General features: G+C 38.1%; 2 protein-coding genes and 1 non-coding gene across 3 annotated transcripts; 2 read left to right on the top strand and 1 right to left on the bottom strand.

The window, feature by feature from the left end:
• Nucleotides 1-4683: 4683 nt before the first annotated feature.
• On the bottom strand, nt 4684-4790 carry LOC132058658 (small nucleolar RNA R71). The gene has a single exon (XR_009415378.1). It is a non-coding gene; the product is annotated as a small nucleolar RNA R71 (small nucleolar RNA).
• A 1174-nt stretch (nt 4791-5964) lies between these two features.
• LOC132057798 (uncharacterized) lies at nt 5965-6453 on the top strand. The gene has a single exon (XM_059450402.1). The coding sequence runs from the start codon at nt 5965-5967 to the stop codon at nt 6451-6453; it is 489 nt and encodes a 162-aa protein (XP_059306385.1).
• Nucleotides 6454-6513: 60 nt separating this feature from the next.
• LOC132057797 (uncharacterized) lies at nt 6514-8694 on the top strand. Its single transcript, XM_059450400.1, has 6 exons — nt 6514-6687; nt 7001-7126; nt 7363-7545; nt 7654-7749; nt 7884-8390; nt 8539-8694. The coding sequence occupies exons 1-6, from the start codon at nt 6514-6516 to the stop codon at nt 8692-8694; spliced, it is 1242 nt and encodes a 413-aa protein (XP_059306383.1).
• Nucleotides 8695-18693: the final 9999 nt, after the last annotated feature.

The raw sequence follows: 18693 nt of genomic DNA, 5'->3' as shown, positions 1-18693 counted from the left end.
GGTCAATAATATCAATGTCAAGAAATATAGGACACCATGCCACAAGTCACAACAAGACCAAGATAAATCTACTCAACAACAGCATAAACGCATAAGTCATCTCATTCAACAAGAAGAGTATATACATCAACTCCTTCCTTCCCATATCACAACAAATACACCTTATGTTTCAGTACATCAAGTAATGGCAACAAGCCCACTTAATCAGCAATCATACCAACCTAAGCAATATCCAACCAGATGTCATGTCTGAAGACCTAATCATGCTTTCTCCCGTCAATTCTACTACATATACAATCAACTAATCAAAGTCTAACTCATGTAATCCATAACCTACCTCAGATGCAGAAATAGAACAATCCAAGTCTACTCTACTAAAGCTTTCCCCTTTCGTAATACCTCGGAACACTCAAAGTCTAGCGATATGGAATAGACCATCTAATCTACATAGAAATCAAAATTGGGAAAGAATATCCCAAACCACCCATAACTATTCGAATGGGCGAAATCAGCATTTAAGGGTGAATTTAACCTACCCTCAGTCCCAACGATCATAATCCTCCAATTTATAGGTTGCTAATCAATTTAACCCTTTCAAATCAGATTTTAGGCAAAAATATCCATTTTGGGTGGAACCCTAAGTCTCAATATATAATTCTCACAATAATTAAGAAATTCCCATCCTAGAAAGTGGTAACCTACACTTCTAGATGATAGAGCGGTAATAAAATCAACTATCCATAATTTATTCAAGGGTTTACTGATTCTAGGGTTCTAGGACTTTCATCCACCATTAAAGAACCTTAAACTAGTCATAGAGCTTAAAGGAGGAATGGAAGTGAACAAGATGATAGTTAGAACTTACCCTCAAAGAAGAATCCACCAAAGCTTTAGAATAATCGCCCTTTTCTCTCTTCGAAACTGTTTTTGGAGTTATGTGACTAATGGCTCGTACTTAGCAATATAAAAGTGGGTCCTGCCTCCCGGCGATCGTTGTAGCGGTCATTAGGTGTGCTGCAGCAGTCCCGCTATAACGGCCAGAACCTCAGCTACGGCGAAGTTCATTAGTTGCCACTACTCTCTATAGCGGTCAAGACCGCGGCGTCGGGGTACCGCTATGGCGGTCCAATACCTGCTATGGTGGACTCCCCCCTAAATCTCAATTTCTGAGGTGGCAGTCAGTGCCGCGCCGTGACGGCTTTGCTGCAGCGGCCCCATGTCAGCTGTGGCGGTCGCACCAGAACCAGAATCCTCTGGTTTTTCACCAAGTTTTTCCCAAAATCCCGACATCAATTTGAGGCCCCGCATACACAAACCAGATATGCACACATATGTAAAAATACGCTACGAACTCACCCGTGGCCTCGGAATTCCAAATGTAGGTCTAATTCATAGGTCTATTTACTAAGTTAACCCCCTAAAAAAATAAAACAAGTTATCAAACAAGTGCATAAAATAAAATTAAATGCCTTCATTTTAGAATTCTAAATCTTTAAGTTTTGACTAGACTCGCTCCTAGTCTCGGAAGTGAACCGGCAAGGGTAAAATGGTCAAAATGCACATAACGACCTAGCGGATCGTTGCGTTGTATGTGTTGGCCGTACGTCGAAATTGACAAAAATTCTATAAATACAGAAATTTTCAGGATTTCAAGTCCTATTTTGTTTTGGCTGATCTTTTTGACAAAAAACACACCGTTGGGCTTCCACAAACCATATAAGGTGAGTTTCTTCTCAATTTTTGTGGTTATTACATCACATTAACAAGGATTAACACAAAATTATCATCTAATCCTAGATTCTTTTAAATTCGACAAAGAGCAATTGAGGTAGGATTTCAGAGATTTCTTCAATGGTATGAACTTTCTTTCTTAGTGATTCTAATTGGTTGATAAGGATAATAGGATGATCCAAAACCCTCGAATGCGTTGGGTATTGACCTAAATTGTGAAGAATATCGTTCTAGGCTAAATCTCTAATTTTCATAAAAATTGGAAGGAACCTAGAATTGGATCAATTTGATCTTTATGACTTCAATTATATGTAGACTGATTGTTTGATTATTGAGGCTTGCATTTGAATGAGTTTAGCAGGATTAAGTTATGTCTCCCTTAAAAATGTCTTTGGACAATAAGCGTGGTTTGAACAAGGCTTTATACGCGTGCAAGACAAGTTCGCATCGAGCCTTCGTATTTTATTTCATATTATGATATATGTATGTATCCATGAATTACCTTATGCACGGGTTATTGAACTTGAATTTTGAAGCATTGATCTTTAAACATGGTTTAACCTATGAACGAGTTGTTGAACTTGAACCTTGACCAATTGTTTTGAACATGATTTCTAAATCGAATAATGACTTGAAATACCCATATTATGGGAAGATGAACTGAACGATAAAAGTGATTCGATTAATATGTCATGATTGTTGTTTTTCCTTGCTATTTAGGATGAAGAGTAGCCATTATGGATCTTAACATGGTTTGCCTTGCCATCTCAAAGTATGAGTGACCATCAAGGATTGCTAGCCCCAAAAAAGCGCCTTAGGGCTATTTAGGGACCCTCAAGAATGGTTTTCCCTTCATTTTTTATTGTCTATATTGACATATTTTTTTTGGCTTGTATTGGCATAATTCGACTCTCAAACACGATCAACCGAATAATGATAATCTACATGGTTTGGCCTATTGATGTGCCGCGTAATTTAGGCACATTTGATGATTTTTTATGGCGAGTTTTACTTGTTTTTCAAGAAAGTTTGGGTCTTTTGATGTGTTTTGTCATGTTGCAGGTATTTAGTGTGTCTATGGCAAAAGTCGGGGAATTTAGTAAAAAGACCAGAAAAAGAAATGCAAAAAGTGGAAGTAACTGAAGAAGGAATTTTACGGAGGAAAAAGACGGTCCGTATATTATTTACGGTCCATCAATGTTGGCGTAAATCAGTTACAGAAACAACTGTAGGGAAGAAAGAATTGACGGCAGAAAAGTACGAATCGTAGAATATTTACGGTCCGTAAATTCCCACCGTAAACCAACAACTGCAAGTCCAAGTTGAAGACTGAATTCACGGTCAAGATCTACGGACCGTAAAACATTTACAGTCCGTGAAGAATGGGTGTAGATTCTGATAGCAGACATCAATTTTATGGACAAGAGCAAGAGATTTACTGACCGTATAATATTTATGGTCCGTATAACGATCCAACGGGGGCACTTTTGTCAACTTATTTTCCACGACTTGGACCATTATAAATACTTGATGTAGGGTTTTTCGTAGATTATTATTGATCAAATTTCAGTTCTATTATTCTAGCATTGAATACTTTGCAGTTTTTTGAAGCTTTTTGGAGAACAAGACAATTGCAATTACTTTATTCTAAGTCCAATCAATCGTAAGCATTATGATTTCTATTATCTTATGTTTTTCTTTCTCTAATATGAGTAGCTAAATCAATTACTACGGTTGTGAACCCTAGGATAGGTGTTTATGTGATTGAGAATTGAAATTGATATATGCTTCATGGATTGTTAGGGTTTACTTACTCTTTGTTCTGGATTGTTAGTTGATGGTTACAAACATTAGCTTAAGCCATGAACCTTGTTTTATTTGGGAAGATAAATTAGGGTTTGGTAAGAACAAGTAACAAGAACTCGAGGTGTTAACCCTTGTTTAATAGATTCTTTTTGGGATAAGAGGAATTTACTTGGCACAAGATTAACCGTTCTTCGTATACACTCTTTTATATTTGGAAAAATCATAAAGAGAGATAATCCTTATCTATTGGGAAATATTAGGGATTCTATTAGAGGTTAAGTGCATTCTTACAACGATCCATTACAAGTATATCAAGAATATACCCATAGCATACACTCTATCTAAAGGGGGACACAACCTTGGTTTATTTAATCATATTCATTACAATCAAAGCAATTAGTTAATAAGCTACCAATTTTCTACAAATTCACCGGAATACGAAATTAGATTGCAAGAAAGTACTATACGACTTTAGTAACCTTTTCACACTATATTCCCTGTGGGATTCGACCCCAACCTAATTGGGTTACTATATTTGACATCATTAGCTTTACATCATTTAATAAGTGTAATTTGAGCGTATCAAATTTTGGCGCCGTTGCCGGGGAATACCGTTTTGAAATTACTAAAGAGTTTGTGCTTTACTTAAAGTCTTTTTTCTATTCCATCACACCTTGTTTGTTGTTTACTGTGAAACAGGTGATCATGAACAACATAGGAGGACGTGAAGCAGGTGGTAATAGGGGTTTGCAAGCGCAAAACCCACCAGCGGAAGTGGAGGTTGACAATGTCTTTGTGGATATGCTAGACGAGGTGGAATATGCATCTGATATTGTTCCACCTCGGGTGAATGCTGCAAACTGCAAGATTGACTCTACTATCTACCAACTGCTCAAACTTGAGGGATATTTTAAAAACTCTACCGATAATGACCCTCACCAACATTTGAAGAATTTTGTGGGTGTGTGTGCCCAACATATACAGAATGCTGTTCCAGATGATGCTATTCAAATAAGAGTTTTCAAATACTCTTTAGCCGGTGAAGAAAGAGCTTGGTTTGAGAAGCTTCCCCATAACACTATTCATATGTGGGAAGAGCTTGTGGCGGCCTTTCTCAAGAAGTGGCTTCTGCCAAGCATGAAAGCTGAAATTTGTGACAAGATATATGATTTCAAATAGCTTTAGGGGGAACAACTATTTGAAGCTTGGGAAAGATTCAAAGAATATTTGCAGAAGTCTCCAAATCATGGTTTTTCGGATAATCTATTGATGGAGAAGTTCTATAGAGGAATAGATCCATTGACACAAGCAGTAGAATGCAGCTGGTGGGTGTTTTATGGACAAAACATATGCCCGAATCACTCAGTTGCTTGATAAGCTTACTACTCACAATCAATCATAGCATGCGGGTGGTACTGACAGTGTAACCTATGGAGCTCCAATAGTCTATAGCATTGTGAAGAAGAATCAAGAGACTCAGCAAACTCTAGCTCAGATAGCAACCAATATTTCGTTGCTGACCAAGAGATTTGATTAAAAGGAAGCGAAGAAAGGTTAATGTTGTTGAAGAAGTTTCGGGAATGCCCAAGGGCATGTACCAAGTTTCAAGAGGTCCATATCAAGAGGGGCCTCCTATGCAGTGTGAAGATGCTAACTATATTAATAACTCTCAAGGGGTTTACCAAAGGTAGAACTACCAAGGAGGCTATCAGAATTAGACTAAGAATCAATGGAGACCTTAACAGGGACAAGGTAATTACAACAACAACTATAGTGGCTTGAACCAGGGGACCTAAAACAATAATAATAACTTTAGAAATAGAAGTTCCAATCCCTATATTCAGTTAGTCGAATGAGCAAGGGAGTTCTACATTGGAGAGCATGCTTGAGAAGGTGCTAGCCAACCAAGACAAAGCAGATAGAACATTGAAGGGGCTGACTGAAACTGTGGGATCTCATGCTGCTTCCATTCAGAAGCTCAAGTCACAGATGAGGGATATTTCAAGAGAGCAACACCCTCCACAGAAGGGAGCACTGCCGAGTGATACTATTCTAAATTCGAAGAATGGTGGAGGTGGTATAGATCGTGTATGTGCTATCAGTACTCGGAGTGGTAAAATACTCCAAAGTGATGAAAAGAAGGTGATTGATCTCAAGCCAGTTGTTGAAGAGGAAGAGGAACAATCTAGTATGCCAACTATTATTGAAGAGGTTTTGACAGAAATTCCTATTGTCGAGAAGGTTGCTAATATTCCAGAAAGTTCAAAGAAGACTGAGACCAGTGACACGAGCAAGCAAACTATTAAAGGGGCTCTTCGGCCTTTGACCCAGATTTTTAAATCTACACCTCCATTTCCTCAAAGGTTGGTGAAGAAGACGAAAGATGCTAAGCGTTAGATATTCTACGATCAGCTAAAGTAGTTATCGATGAACATTCCATTTCTGAATGCTGTCAAGGAGATGCCCGGATATGCAAAGTATTTGAAAGATTTGCTGACAAATAAGAGGTCTATGAAGCATGACATTGTGATTGTGACTCACCATGTTAGTTCGATATTATCTACAAAAGTGGTTCAGAGGAAGGAAGGTCCAGGGGCCTTTACTATTCCATGTTCTGTCAGCTACCATGACTTTGCTCGTGTTCTTTGTGATAATGGGGCTAGCATCAATCTAATATCGCTTGCTATATACAAGAAGTCGGGGTTGGGGATTCCTAGACCTACTACCATGCGACTACAAATGGTTGATAGATCTATTAAGAGGCCGGTTGGAGTGGTAGATGATATACTAGTTTGGGTTAGTGATTTTCTTCTACCGGCCGATTTTGTAATTCTTGATTTTGTTGTTGATAGGGATATTCCTATTATTTTAGGGAGAACTTTCCTTTCTACGAGAAGGGCTCTTATGGATTCCTAAAAGAATGAAATCAACTTCCGGGTCAATGATGAAAAAGTTACGTTCCAGCCTAGTAAGGGGATGACGTTACCGAGTGCTTACGGGAGCATTTCGGTTATTGATTTGATTGATGTTATTGACAGAGCTGTTGAAATCAAGATGGAAGAGAAATGTTTGGGTGAAGCTCTTGTTGCCATTTTGGTGAACTTTGATGTTGATGACATGGAAGGTTATATGGAGACTATTAACTCGCTTGTGGGGTTGGGTTCTTACTCATACCAACAAAAGAAGTTGGATCTTGATATTGAGCATAGAACGACTCCTCCAAAGAAAGACATCCATTGTTGAGCCGCCAAAGCTTGAGGTTAAGCAGCTTCCTTCGCATCTGAGGTACGAGTTTTTTGGCCCGAATAACATTTTTCCAGTGATTGTCTCTACATTGCTGAATAAAGAGCTGACAAAGAGGTTGTTGGAGATATTACGTGAATACAGAAATGCTATAGGCTGGATGATTGCAAACATTCGAGGAATTCCCTCCGGTATATGTGAGCACAAAATCCATCTTTAGGAAGATAGCTCGCCAAGTGTTGAACACCAGAGGAGGTTGAATCCACCTATACAAGTGGTGGTGAAGAAAGAGATCATTAAATGGTTAGATACTGGAGTTGTATATCCTATTACAGACAGTAAGTGGGTGAGCCCGGTACAATACGTTCCGAAGAAGGGAGGCATCACAGGGGTGCCTAATGCTAAAAAATGAGTTGATTCTGACTCGGACTGTTAATGGGTGGTATGTTTGCATGGATTATTGGAAGCTGAACTCTGCAACTTGCAAGGACCATTTCCCCATGCCTTTTATTGATCAGATGCTTGATCCACTGGCTGAAGGTCTTACTATTGCTTTTTAAATGGGTATTTTGGCTAAACCAGATTAATATTGCTCTTGAAGGCCAGGAGATGATGAATTTCACTTGTCCTTATGGGAATTTTACTTTCAACAGGATGCCTTTTGGTCTTTGCAATACACCGGCTACATTTCAGAGGTGCATGATGTCGATCTTCTTAGATATGGTTGAGGACTTCTTGGAGGTCTTCATGGATGATTTTTCTACGGTAGGTTATTCTTATGATGAATTTCTTAACCATCTGGGTCGAGTATGGAAGAGATACGAGGAGATTAATCTTGTTCTAAATTAGGAGAAATGTCATTTTATGGTTAAGGAAGGGATCGTCCTTGATCATAAAATCTCTGAAAAGGGGATTGAGGATGATGAAGCCAAAACAGATGTGATTGTAAAGCTTCCTCCACCCATCTCAGTGAAAAGAGTCCGAATTTTCTTGGGGCATGCTGGGTTCTATCGGCGCTTTATTAAAGATTTCTACAAGATAGCGAATCCCATGTGCAAGCTTCTTGAAAAAAATGCTAAGTTTGAGTTTGATGAGATCGCAAGGCATTTGATGAGTTGAAGGAGTGCCTAACTTCTGCTCTTATTATTGTATCTCCTGATTGGTCTCTGCCATTTGAGTTGATGTGTGATGCGAGTGGCTTTCCTATTGGGGTTATTCTTGGTCATAGGCACAATAAGATCATGCACCCAATTTACTATGCCAGCAAAATGCTCAGTGGGGCGCAGATGAACTACACTGTGACTAAGCAAGAGCTACTTGCCATAGTCTATGCTTTTGAGAAGTTTCGAGCCTACCTATTGGGGTCCAAGGTGGTGGTTTATATGCGATCATGTTGCATTGAGGTATCTGATGGCGAAGAAGGAGGCGAAACTGCAGTTGATTGGATGGAACCTATTGTTGCAAGAATTCAATTTTGTGGTGAAAGATCGAAAGAGGTCCGAAAACTAGGTTGCAGACCATCTCTCACGGTTGAAGAAGATGGGGGACCTTCAGAGGAGCTTGATATAGATGATGCCTTCCCAGATGAGAGGGTCCTAGCAGTGTCATCAGTATGTAGATATTGCCAACTTTTTAGTGACGGACATTATTCCAGATGAAATCAAAGCGTACCAGAAGAAGAAGTTCTTAAGAGATTCTCGTCAGTACTATTGGGACGAGCCATACTTATTCCGGGCATGCATTGATAACATCATTTAGCATTGTATCCCAGAGTCTGAGGTGATGGAGATGTTGAAAGCTTGCCATGACTCTCCTGTTGGAGGTCATCATAGTGGAACTTGGACTGCAGCCAAGGTTCTTGAATATGGGTATTACTGGCCCACTCTTATCCATGATGCAAACTTGTTGGCATGATTATGTGATCAATGCCAATGACAAGAGAGCATTGGTAGGAGGCATGAGATGCCTATGAATTTCGTGATGGAGGTCAAGCTGTTCGATGTTTGGGGAATTGATTTTTTGGGGCCCTTTTTGAGCTCTGGTGGTATGAAGTACATCCTGGTGGCTGTAGATTACGTGTCAAAATGGGTAGAAGCAGTGGCTTTACCCAACAATGAAGCCAAGAGTGTAATAGGGTTCTTGAAGAAAAATATCTTTACTCGTTTCGGTACTCCGAGGGCAATCATCAGCGATGGTGGCTCACACTTTTATAATAGAGCCTTTGTGGGACTGATGGAAATGTCTGGTGTGAAGCATTGAATGGCAACCCCTTATCATCCTCTTATCATCCTCTGAGGAGTAGCCAGGTGAAAGTTTTTAAATGGGAGATTAAGAGTATTTTGGCTAAGATAGTCAATGCGAATAGGACCGCCTGGTCCCGGAAGCTGGATGATGCTCTTTGGGCTTATCGAACTGCATATAAGACTCCTATTGGGACTTTCACTGTCAGGCTGGTTTTGGCAAGGCGTGTCATTTGCGAGTCGAACTTTAGGAAAAGGCCATGTGGGTGCTGAAGAAGCTGAATTTGGATTGGAAAGAAGCAACTAAACATTGGTTGTTTCAACTCAAAGAGATGGATGAGTTCGGGTACCAAGCCTATGAGAGTGCAACTTTGTACAAATAAAGGATGAAACACTATCATGACAAGAAGATCCTCAAGAGACTTTTAGAAAAGTGATTCTGTCTTGCTGTATAACTCGAGGATGAAGCACTTTTCGGGAAAGTTAAAATCCAAATGATCCGGACCTTTCGAATTGGTGAGTGTTTCACCTAATGGCTCAATGGAATTGAAAACCATAGATGGGATTAGTACATTTCGGGTTAATGGCCAGAGGGTGAAGCACTACCAGTGATCAAGATAGGATCGTTGATAGATGCAGGCTGAAGCATGGTTACACTCCTGATTTGGAGTAGAGTGGTAACACTGTCGTACCGCGACATTAAACCAAGCGCTTTTTGGGAGGCAACCCATGTTTACATTATGCAAATTTTTGCTTTTAGATTGTTTTGATATTTTGTTGTGTGTAGGATTCACCAAGGTTGGAGAATGACAGAAGTGGAGAAAACTGTAGAAAAATCTGGAGCTAATCTTTGCCAGAATTTACTACCGGTAAAAATTTTACGAATCGTAAATGGAAGTGTAGATTGAATTAGAAAAATATGGGTTTATTGTTCACGATCTACGCCAGAATCTACGGCCCGTATAAATTTTTGACGGACCGTAGATGGAAGTGTAGATTGTGGGAAAGAAAATGGGTGTCACTGTTCTTGATTTACGCTAGAATTTACGGACCGACAAATTTATACAGTCCGTACATGGAAGCGTAAACCAGGAATCGTCTGATTCAATCATTGTTGCGGTTTTACACTAGAATTTATGGCCCGTAAAAATTTTACGGACCGTAAAGGGAAGTGTAAAACTGCACCTCTTTGATGCCACGTCATTTAATGACCCCTGGTAGAGGAAAGTAGAATGGTCCGTAAACATTCTACGGTCCGTTAAAAGCAAGCGTAAAAGAATGGGTTTCTAATTGACCAATGACGGCTAGGGTTTATTACACATAACCATCCAACAACTCCTTCATTACTCCACAATTACTCTCCCATTCAAATTAAAACATATCCCCTCTCTCACTCAATTAGTCTCCCACTCAAACACAATCCCACAATTCTCTCCACCTTCCACTCCCGTTACCTTACCATTACCACCCATTAACAAGTTTTCATCCCCATAAAATCAATGCATCATCCACCTAACATCACCTAATACAACATCAGCAACAACGCACCCTTTGCACTGAGAGGGGATACTAGTGAATTTTTCATTTTTTTCTCTTTTGTTTCAAATGATAAACTAAGCATCCTTCAGGTATGTTGATTCATTCATTCCCTATCTGTTACATGTTGTATTGTATAATGGTGAGGTTGACAAATACCTATTCATTTTACTATAAACTTGCTTTCAAATTTATGTGTTTTTATCATATGGGGAACAGAATCATGAGGTTAGTTGGGGGTAGGGATTTGGTTTGGTTGTGTATAACATTGGACTTATAGGGGATGAGTAATCAAAACCTCCATCGATTCGGTGGGCATTTCGATTGTCGATTTCAAATTTTAAAGTCACAATTCGTCATGCCCACCAACTGTTTGATTAAATGCCCGAATGAGAAAAAAAGTGTAAATCGGGGTGAAGTCTGAGTAACCCCAACATGAGATGAGTAAATAATGGATGTATGATGCTATTTGAATAATGTGGCAGTGAAGGAACTTAGTATTTGAACTTGGCATAAAAATTGAGCAGGAGATTGCCTTGATTTAACATTGGAACCTAATGAACGAAATTGGTTAATTTCTTTATTAATGATTTTTTTTAGTTTCATGATTTACTCTACTTCTTGCTCCAAGACACTTAGTGAGTACCCAATACTCAGGCATATCATTATTATTTTCAATGGTATGTTAGGTAATGGAGAAGTGCGGGTACACGAAAATCTTGCGCACTAGGAGTACTTGTTAATCCAGGCTTTTGATGAGCCCACATGCTTGTTCGTGGGACTCTGTATACTTATTCCTTATTCATAGTAGTTTTGGGTTGTTTCTTGAATTAGTTGTTTATTTCAGTTTGTTCTAAAAATCTCCATAGACAAGTGTAGATTTTATTGATACAGATTGCTAAAGTTACTTGTTTGACTTGTAGTCGTGTTTTGCCATGCTTTGTGGATTTTCAGACTTCAATTATTTATGCTAGTTAGAATATTTTCATTAAATGTTTATTTATTCTTGATTATGCATAAATGGATTAATTAATGGTTAAAGGGGGAATTATTGTGGTTGGCTATGTTTATAAGGTACTTCTGGTGCGGTTCACCGGTATCAGATGCCTGTTGCGTCACGGTCGGGTTTGAGGCATGACGCCAGTCAAGAACTGACATGTTCAGAAGATGAAAGTAGCGAAAATAAGGATTCTTAAATGGATGTACAACCATACTAAAAGAGAAAAATTAAGAACGAAGATATATGGGGCAAGGAGGGAATGGCCTCTGTGGTGGACAAGATGCAAGAAGTGAGACTGAGATGGTTCAGGCATGTGAAGAGGAGAAGCACATATGCCCCAGCGAGTAGATGAGAGAGAGAGAGAGAGAGAGAGAGGCAGTACTGATATGTTTAAGGAGAGCTAAATGTAGACCGAGGAAGAATTGGAGAGAGGTGATTAGACAAGACATGGAACATCTTCAACTCACCAATGATATGACCTATATAGGAGAGCATGGAGGTCGAAAAATAGGGTAGAATGTTAGTAGGTAGTCGAGAGATCACTCTCTTTCTGGTGAGAGATCATGCTTCTAGTTTAGAGGACATTTTATGCTCCCTCTTTTTCTTACTAGTATTATTATTATTATTATTATTATTATTATTATTATTATTATTATTATTATTATTATTATTATTATTATTATTATTATTATTATTATTATTATTATTATTATTATTATTATTATTATTATTATTATTATTATTATTATTATTATTATTATTATTATTATTATTATTATTATTATTATTATTATTATTATTATTATTATTATTATTATTATTATTATTATTATTATTATTATTATTATTATTATTATTATTATTATTATTATTATTATTATTATTATTATTATTATTATTATTATTATTATTATTATTATTATTATTATTATTATTATTATTATTATTATTATTATTAATATTATTATTATTATTAATATTATTATTATTATTATTATTATTATTATTATTATTATTATTATTATTATTATTATTATTATTACTTTTCAATTTTATTACTCTTTGTTGTTTCTTTTACTTAAGTAACTTTATTATTTTTTTGTCAATAGTTTCTTCTCTTCAATATTTCATCATATGTTTTATACTTTTGTATTTTTCAAACTTGTTTTTGAAAAAAGCTTTTTTGAGCCGAGGATGAATCGAAAATATCTTTTCTACCCCACCACAAAGATAGAGGTATGATTTGCGTACACCCCATCCTCCCCAGACCCCACTTGTGGAATCACACTGGTATGTTGTTGTACAATTTATCTTCTGTCCTAACTACCCAAAACCTCAATTGATACCAACACTACTAGGGTTCATCCAAACTTCAATGCAACGACCAATTAAACCCAAAAATACATTCTACATACTCATATACAAATAATAAATAAAGTTTAAGCTTTGAGATTTCCTTGTTGAAGCAAATCTTGATATTTCTCTGTTTGAAATATTCTTGAGATTTTGAGAATTTAAGAACATTTCCATAAACTTAAAGGTTAGTGTATTGGTGGAAAGATGTACCCGAGGTTAGGATCTATGACCAGGTACTCGGAAGGATCGGAGGTGTCACCCAGCTGGCTTCCACTCCCACCCTCTCAGGTCATATCAAACAACCTCGATCAGAGTGCCACTGTACATACGCACGCACGGGCTACAGTTACGTCAGATCACTTAGGCTATAGGGTTTGAAAAGTTAAGGATTGGATAATATAAACTTAGCTTAGGGAGGAAGGAAGGCATCTTTTTCCTCTTGAAACTTTTGTAATCATCCATTTTTCTCTCAAAAAGGAAGACCCCCGGAATCATCACTTTTTTTTTTTTTTAAGCTTTTGGAATTAATTTGCATCGTCTTTATCACTTATTTAGCATCACCCACGATCATCATTACTCCGGACCGGGCTCGTAAAAGAGTTCTTGGGGTTGGATACGTCCCACTTGTCTTCAAACCCTATAAAAATAAATCTCTAACTAGCTTTCTGACATAATCCGATTTCATCGAAAAATAGTTTGGCGCTGTCTGTGGGGATAGACAACTATGATGTTGTCCTGACCCCGAGCAGAAGATCGTAAAAAACTCGCTTAGGACTGGAGTTTTTCTGACAAAAGAAAACACCTAAGCATGTGAAGGGTAAGCAATAGCTCTCATGAGTCTCATGAACCTAAAAGCGTATAAGGTGTGGCAAAACCTTGTGGAAGTGCTGGTGTATGAACATAACGGTGAGTCAGTTTGAGAGCAGAGAAACAACACAGGAAAGATACCACGAAGACAACCTAGTGAAGAGTGGAGCGGAGGCGTTTCAAGTGCATAGGAATCAAAGGGGCCACTGAGGCGCATGTTCGAAGAAAGGGGTTGACCTAGACCTCAAACGAGAAATAAAAAATTTGCACGGAGCAGAGGTCCTCAAAAGGGCGGCTCTCGGACAAATGATATGGTCATGGCCACGCTCAAATCGTGTAACGACCTGTTTGATCGTTATAGTGCTTTTGACCCATTTACCCCCGTTGATCCTTCCTTAAGTCCTATTAGTATGAATTTGACCCGCAGAAATGGGTGGCACGATTCCCGAGGTAATCGGGTGATATCTATGATGGCTTATGTGTAATAGAGCCTTAAAGTAAAAAACCTTTGGCCAATAATTGACTTTTGGGTAAACGTGCCTGTAACAAATTTTGACAGTTCCATTAGGTTCAGAATGTGATTTAAGACTTGGCGGAGTCATTGGTTTGGTTCCCGAAGGGTTTAGGTGTGATTTGAGTCATTGGTGGAGAAACTAGTTAAGTTAAAGAGTTAGAGTTAACCACGATCAACATCAGGTCAAGATGACCCCGTATCGATATTTTAAAAGTTCCAACAAGTTCGTATGATGTTTTTGGACTTGTCCGCAAGTTTTGGTGAGATTCCACCGAGTTTTGGATGGATGTGGATTGTGTTGCGCACGTATTCGATATTTTGGCCGTAGTGTCTTTGGCCATAAATGGTACCATATTGATAAACTAACCTTTGTTTTGTGTTTTTGTTGAACCATTAGATCCGTATCGTAATTACGAATCCATAACAAAAAGAATCGTCACATTTCACCTTCGTATAAGGAAGTTATGGTCATTTTAGCACGGACAGTTGTTGTTGTGCCTGGTGTGTCCACTGGGGCGGACTTCTAGGCCTGAAAGCGGACCTGCTGGGGTGGAAATTGGTCTGCCTGAGCGGATATTGTTCCGTCGGAGCGGAAATCGCTGTGTATTAAAAATTAGACTGCGTTCATTTATCATTATAAGCATATCTTGAGTTCTAGAGCTCCGTTTGAGGTGATTTTTGCGGAGTTGTTCTTGTCTCAACGAGGAGGTAAGTATCTAACCTTTATTTTGATGTTTTCCCAAGTTTATTTTCATTGGTTATCGATTTTATCTGAGCTTGATTGGGGAAAATTGGGGTTTTGAACCGAAAAGTTGAAAAGTGGTAAATCATGGTTTTGAAGATCAAGATGATGGATTTTTGAATGGGTTTTCTAGATCTAGACTAATTAATTTATGGGTATGCTAATTTTGAAATAAATTTTCAGTTTTGCCCTTGTAGGCTCAGGGTTACCTTTTTGGGTTCATTTTGGGGTTTCGAATTAAAGTATAGCAATATGGTATCGTTGGACTCGTTTAGATTCGTAGGGTACTATTTTGACTATATTGAACCTCATTTTCATTGAAATTATAGTTTTGCCTTTGTGGCTTGGGTTTGGCTATTTTGGATCTATTTTTTGGTTTTAGGTAAAACTATGGCAATATGGATATCCGTAGATTCATATGCTAACATAGAATTCATATTTGATAGATGTTAATAGTTCTGAGGCTCTCTAAAGAGGAAAGGCAAGGATCAACTGGATTAGTTCGTGGCAATTGTTCAGCATCGAGGTAGGTTACAGCTTACCCTCTGGTTAGACTTCGGTTAGTGAAGCATATGTAGAGTTACTAATTGTCGGAGAAAGCATGTTACGCCTTCGGGTATGAAGTGGGGATGAATTACTCAGGTTGGGTATTATTGACTGATTGGTGGGCTTGTTGCTTCTTTGTGATTTATTGTCTTGTTGCCATGTGTGTGATATTGGACTTGGACTTTGTTGTCATATTGTGATTTGGTACGGTTGTCTCTCACTTATCTTGACATTATCCTGGATAGAGGAAAAGATTTGACTTGATATTGATATTGTGACATGTGTCCATGTGTGGCACGATTGGGAATTGTTTATGATTTACACTTGAGATTGATATCATGCATATCATTCATACACATTCTACATGACTTATTGATATGAACTGTGATTTGATATTAATAAGGATAAGAGTGAAAGTGAAACATCCGAGGCTTCTTATTAGGGTGTTGCTACACGCGTATTTCATATGGCATCTCTTGCATATATTATTTGGTGTTACCTATGTAGTCCGAAGGGAAATTATTCAGGACGTGGCATTGTACAGATTTGGGAATGAGATTGCATTGGTAGTTGATTTACAGATGTCATTGTGTTTATTCACCCTTATGATTATTGTTGAATCGACATTCATGCTGTTACACCTTGGAAATTTCCCGTTAGCATACAGTGAATAGGCTAATGAAGGGCATGACGTGTACGATGTTTTGATAAGAAAGGAATAGCCTTTAATGGTCCTAATTATGATTTCCAAAGACATTCGAGGTAAGAGGGGAAAGTTGCTAAGGAAAGCGAGTCATAAGTTGTGTGTCGGACAAGAATTACGAGTATCGAGTTAATGGCGTTCTAATGATGCATTGGGAAAGAGTTATAATGTCCCTTATATTGATGTTGAAGTGTTAAACAAGTGTTAAGAAGGTTCCATAAGGATTGAAGATCAAACGAACGACGGAGAACATTTCTGGGAGAAGGAGTTATACGACCGACTTATACGGTCCGTATAGCATTATACGGTCCATATAAGGGGCTATATAACACCCAGCAGAGATGATGTCTGGACAGTGGTGAACCACAACCACTTATACAAACCGTGAAATGTTCCACGGACCGTATAAGTGTCCGTGGAAATCTCGATGAGCTGAATAAGTTCAGTTATATAAATGTGTTCCCACTTCATTTATTTCATTTCCCACATTCGTTCACCTCTCTCAAGACCTCTAGAAGGTTCCATATATTTCATCCACAAGAAAACAAAGGAAATCAAAGATCAATATCAAGAATTCAAGTGAATCAAGTGTATGAAACTCATTAAAGTCATCTAAACCAAGAAATCCCAAGAGAAGTGAATTAGGGTTTTTGGTGTTAGAAGGGAATCCCCACTCAAGGCTTGTTCCTATAATATCTAAGGTAAGTTTTATGGTATTTTCATGAAGTTTGAAGTGTTGAAAAGTTGAAACACTTGGATTGTACTAGAATATAGCAAGTGGGTCATAAATGTGGGAATAGTGTCATTGTTGAGTAGTAGTCAGAATGAATCATAAAAACAGATATGTTATGATTGTAAGTAGGTTATGAATGACATTTAGAACATGGAATGAGTGTTATATGTGAAAGAAAATGATAGTGAACTATGACCTTGATTATGGAGAATTGAAGGGAAATTGTGAAATATAGATAATGCAAATGAATGATAATTGTTGTTTATGATATTGTGGTTGTCGTTATGAACGTTTGGGACTTGATATGGAATGTGGAGGAAGTCGTATAAACAAAGGAAATGCTGCCCAATTTTCTCTAGCTTTAGTAAGCACGTTCTTATAATTGTTTAGCTAATGTCGATACGAATTCTTTTGAAGGTAGAACGCGTTCATTAAAGGAGAACGAGCAAGTGATAGAATAGTTAAACGACAAAGGTATGTGAGGCTAGTCCTTTCTTTCTAAGGCATGAATCTTATGGCATGACTTTCCTCCTTCTTCATGAATTTCCTATCTTCAAGAAAACTAAAAGTCTATGATTATGAATAGCTATATGAGATAAGAGATACATCTGTGTACGATGATGATGATGAGCTTAAGCCTAAAAGATTCTAAAGCCTATGATATGATGTTCTATAAGCTAATAATTCCGAATATGATTCTCTCATATTGTTCATTGCATACCCTCACCTTATATGCTAATTCCTTCAAGGTGAGGCAAAATGTTTATAAATGCTCCATAATGGAATCGGGGGTTCACGACCTTCTGTCACCCCAATAAAGTATAGTTGTATCTGAGTTCCTATGCATACATTACGACGATTACATTATGATGAGTTACGACAAGTATATTATGATGAGCATATTATGATGAGCATATGATGATGATATTACACCGCGCCTATACAGTCGGGCAGTCACCGCTAAGGTGGGCAGCGTATACACCATGGCCAGATGGCATAGGCAGACACCACTAGTGGGCGGCATGAGATGGTACCCCGGACGCGAGAGGCCTGGACGCAGGCTAATGTTATTGATTATCACACCGTACCTATATGGTCGGGCAGCTTATACATTTATGCATATATGTTATGATGATGATTATGAAAGTAAGCCAGCATGCATTATTTCTTTTATGATTCAGTCAGTTCAGATTGCTCCTCATTTGATGCCTCCTCATTTCATTGATGTTTCATTATTGTTGATGCCTTACATGCTCAGTAGAATGTTCGTACTGACGTCCGTTTTCTTTGATGCTGTGTTCATGCCCACAGGTAGACCGGGAGGTGATCCAGACTCGTAGGAGCTATTAGCTGATTTGAAGAGCACTTCATTTTTCGAAGGTGCCATTGATTATTCTTTTGGTACATATGTATATATTCATGTTTGGGCATGACGGGGTCCTGTCCCGTCCATATGTCTAGTACTCTAGTAGAGGCTCGTAGATACGTAGTGTGGGTAGTATGGTCTCACAGTTTCTCATCATATGTATATATATATATATATATATATATACTATTTTGATAGCCGAAAGGCTTATGTGTATAAAGTAAATACGTCTCAAATGAAATAGTATTTCTATGATTATGAGCATAAGAATATGAATGAAAGCAGATGAGTAATAGAATGAGAGGTGCTTGGTGGTTAGCCCCGGGTGCCCGTCATGGGCCTAGTCGGGTAGTGACAAAAGTGGTATCGG

This window comes from Lycium ferocissimum, chromosome 5 (assembly GCF_029784015.1).
Source record: "Lycium ferocissimum isolate CSIRO_LF1 chromosome 5, AGI_CSIRO_Lferr_CH_V1, whole genome shotgun sequence".
Lineage (NCBI taxonomy): Eukaryota > Viridiplantae > Streptophyta > Magnoliopsida > Solanales > Solanaceae > Lycium > Lycium ferocissimum.
The sequence above is the reverse complement of the archived record's forward strand: the minus strand, read 5'-3'. Positions and strand labels throughout refer to the sequence as shown.

Coding starts and splice junctions, on each gene's coding strand:
- LOC132057798 (XM_059450402.1), top strand. CDS start 5,965: ATGAACATTCCATTTCTGAATGCTGTCAAGGAGATGCCCGGATATGCA.
- LOC132057797 (XM_059450400.1), top strand. CDS start 6,514: ATGACGTTACCGAGTGCTTACGGGAGCATTTCGGTTATTGATTTGATT. Junction 6,688..7,000: donor TGGAGACTATTAACTCGCTT/GTGGGGTTGGGT, acceptor ATCCATCTTTAG/GAAGATAGCTCGCCAAGTGT. Junction 7,127..7,362: donor CTATTACAGACAGTAAGTGG/GTGAGCCCGGTA, acceptor TGGCTAAACCAG/ATTAATATTGCTCTTGAAGG.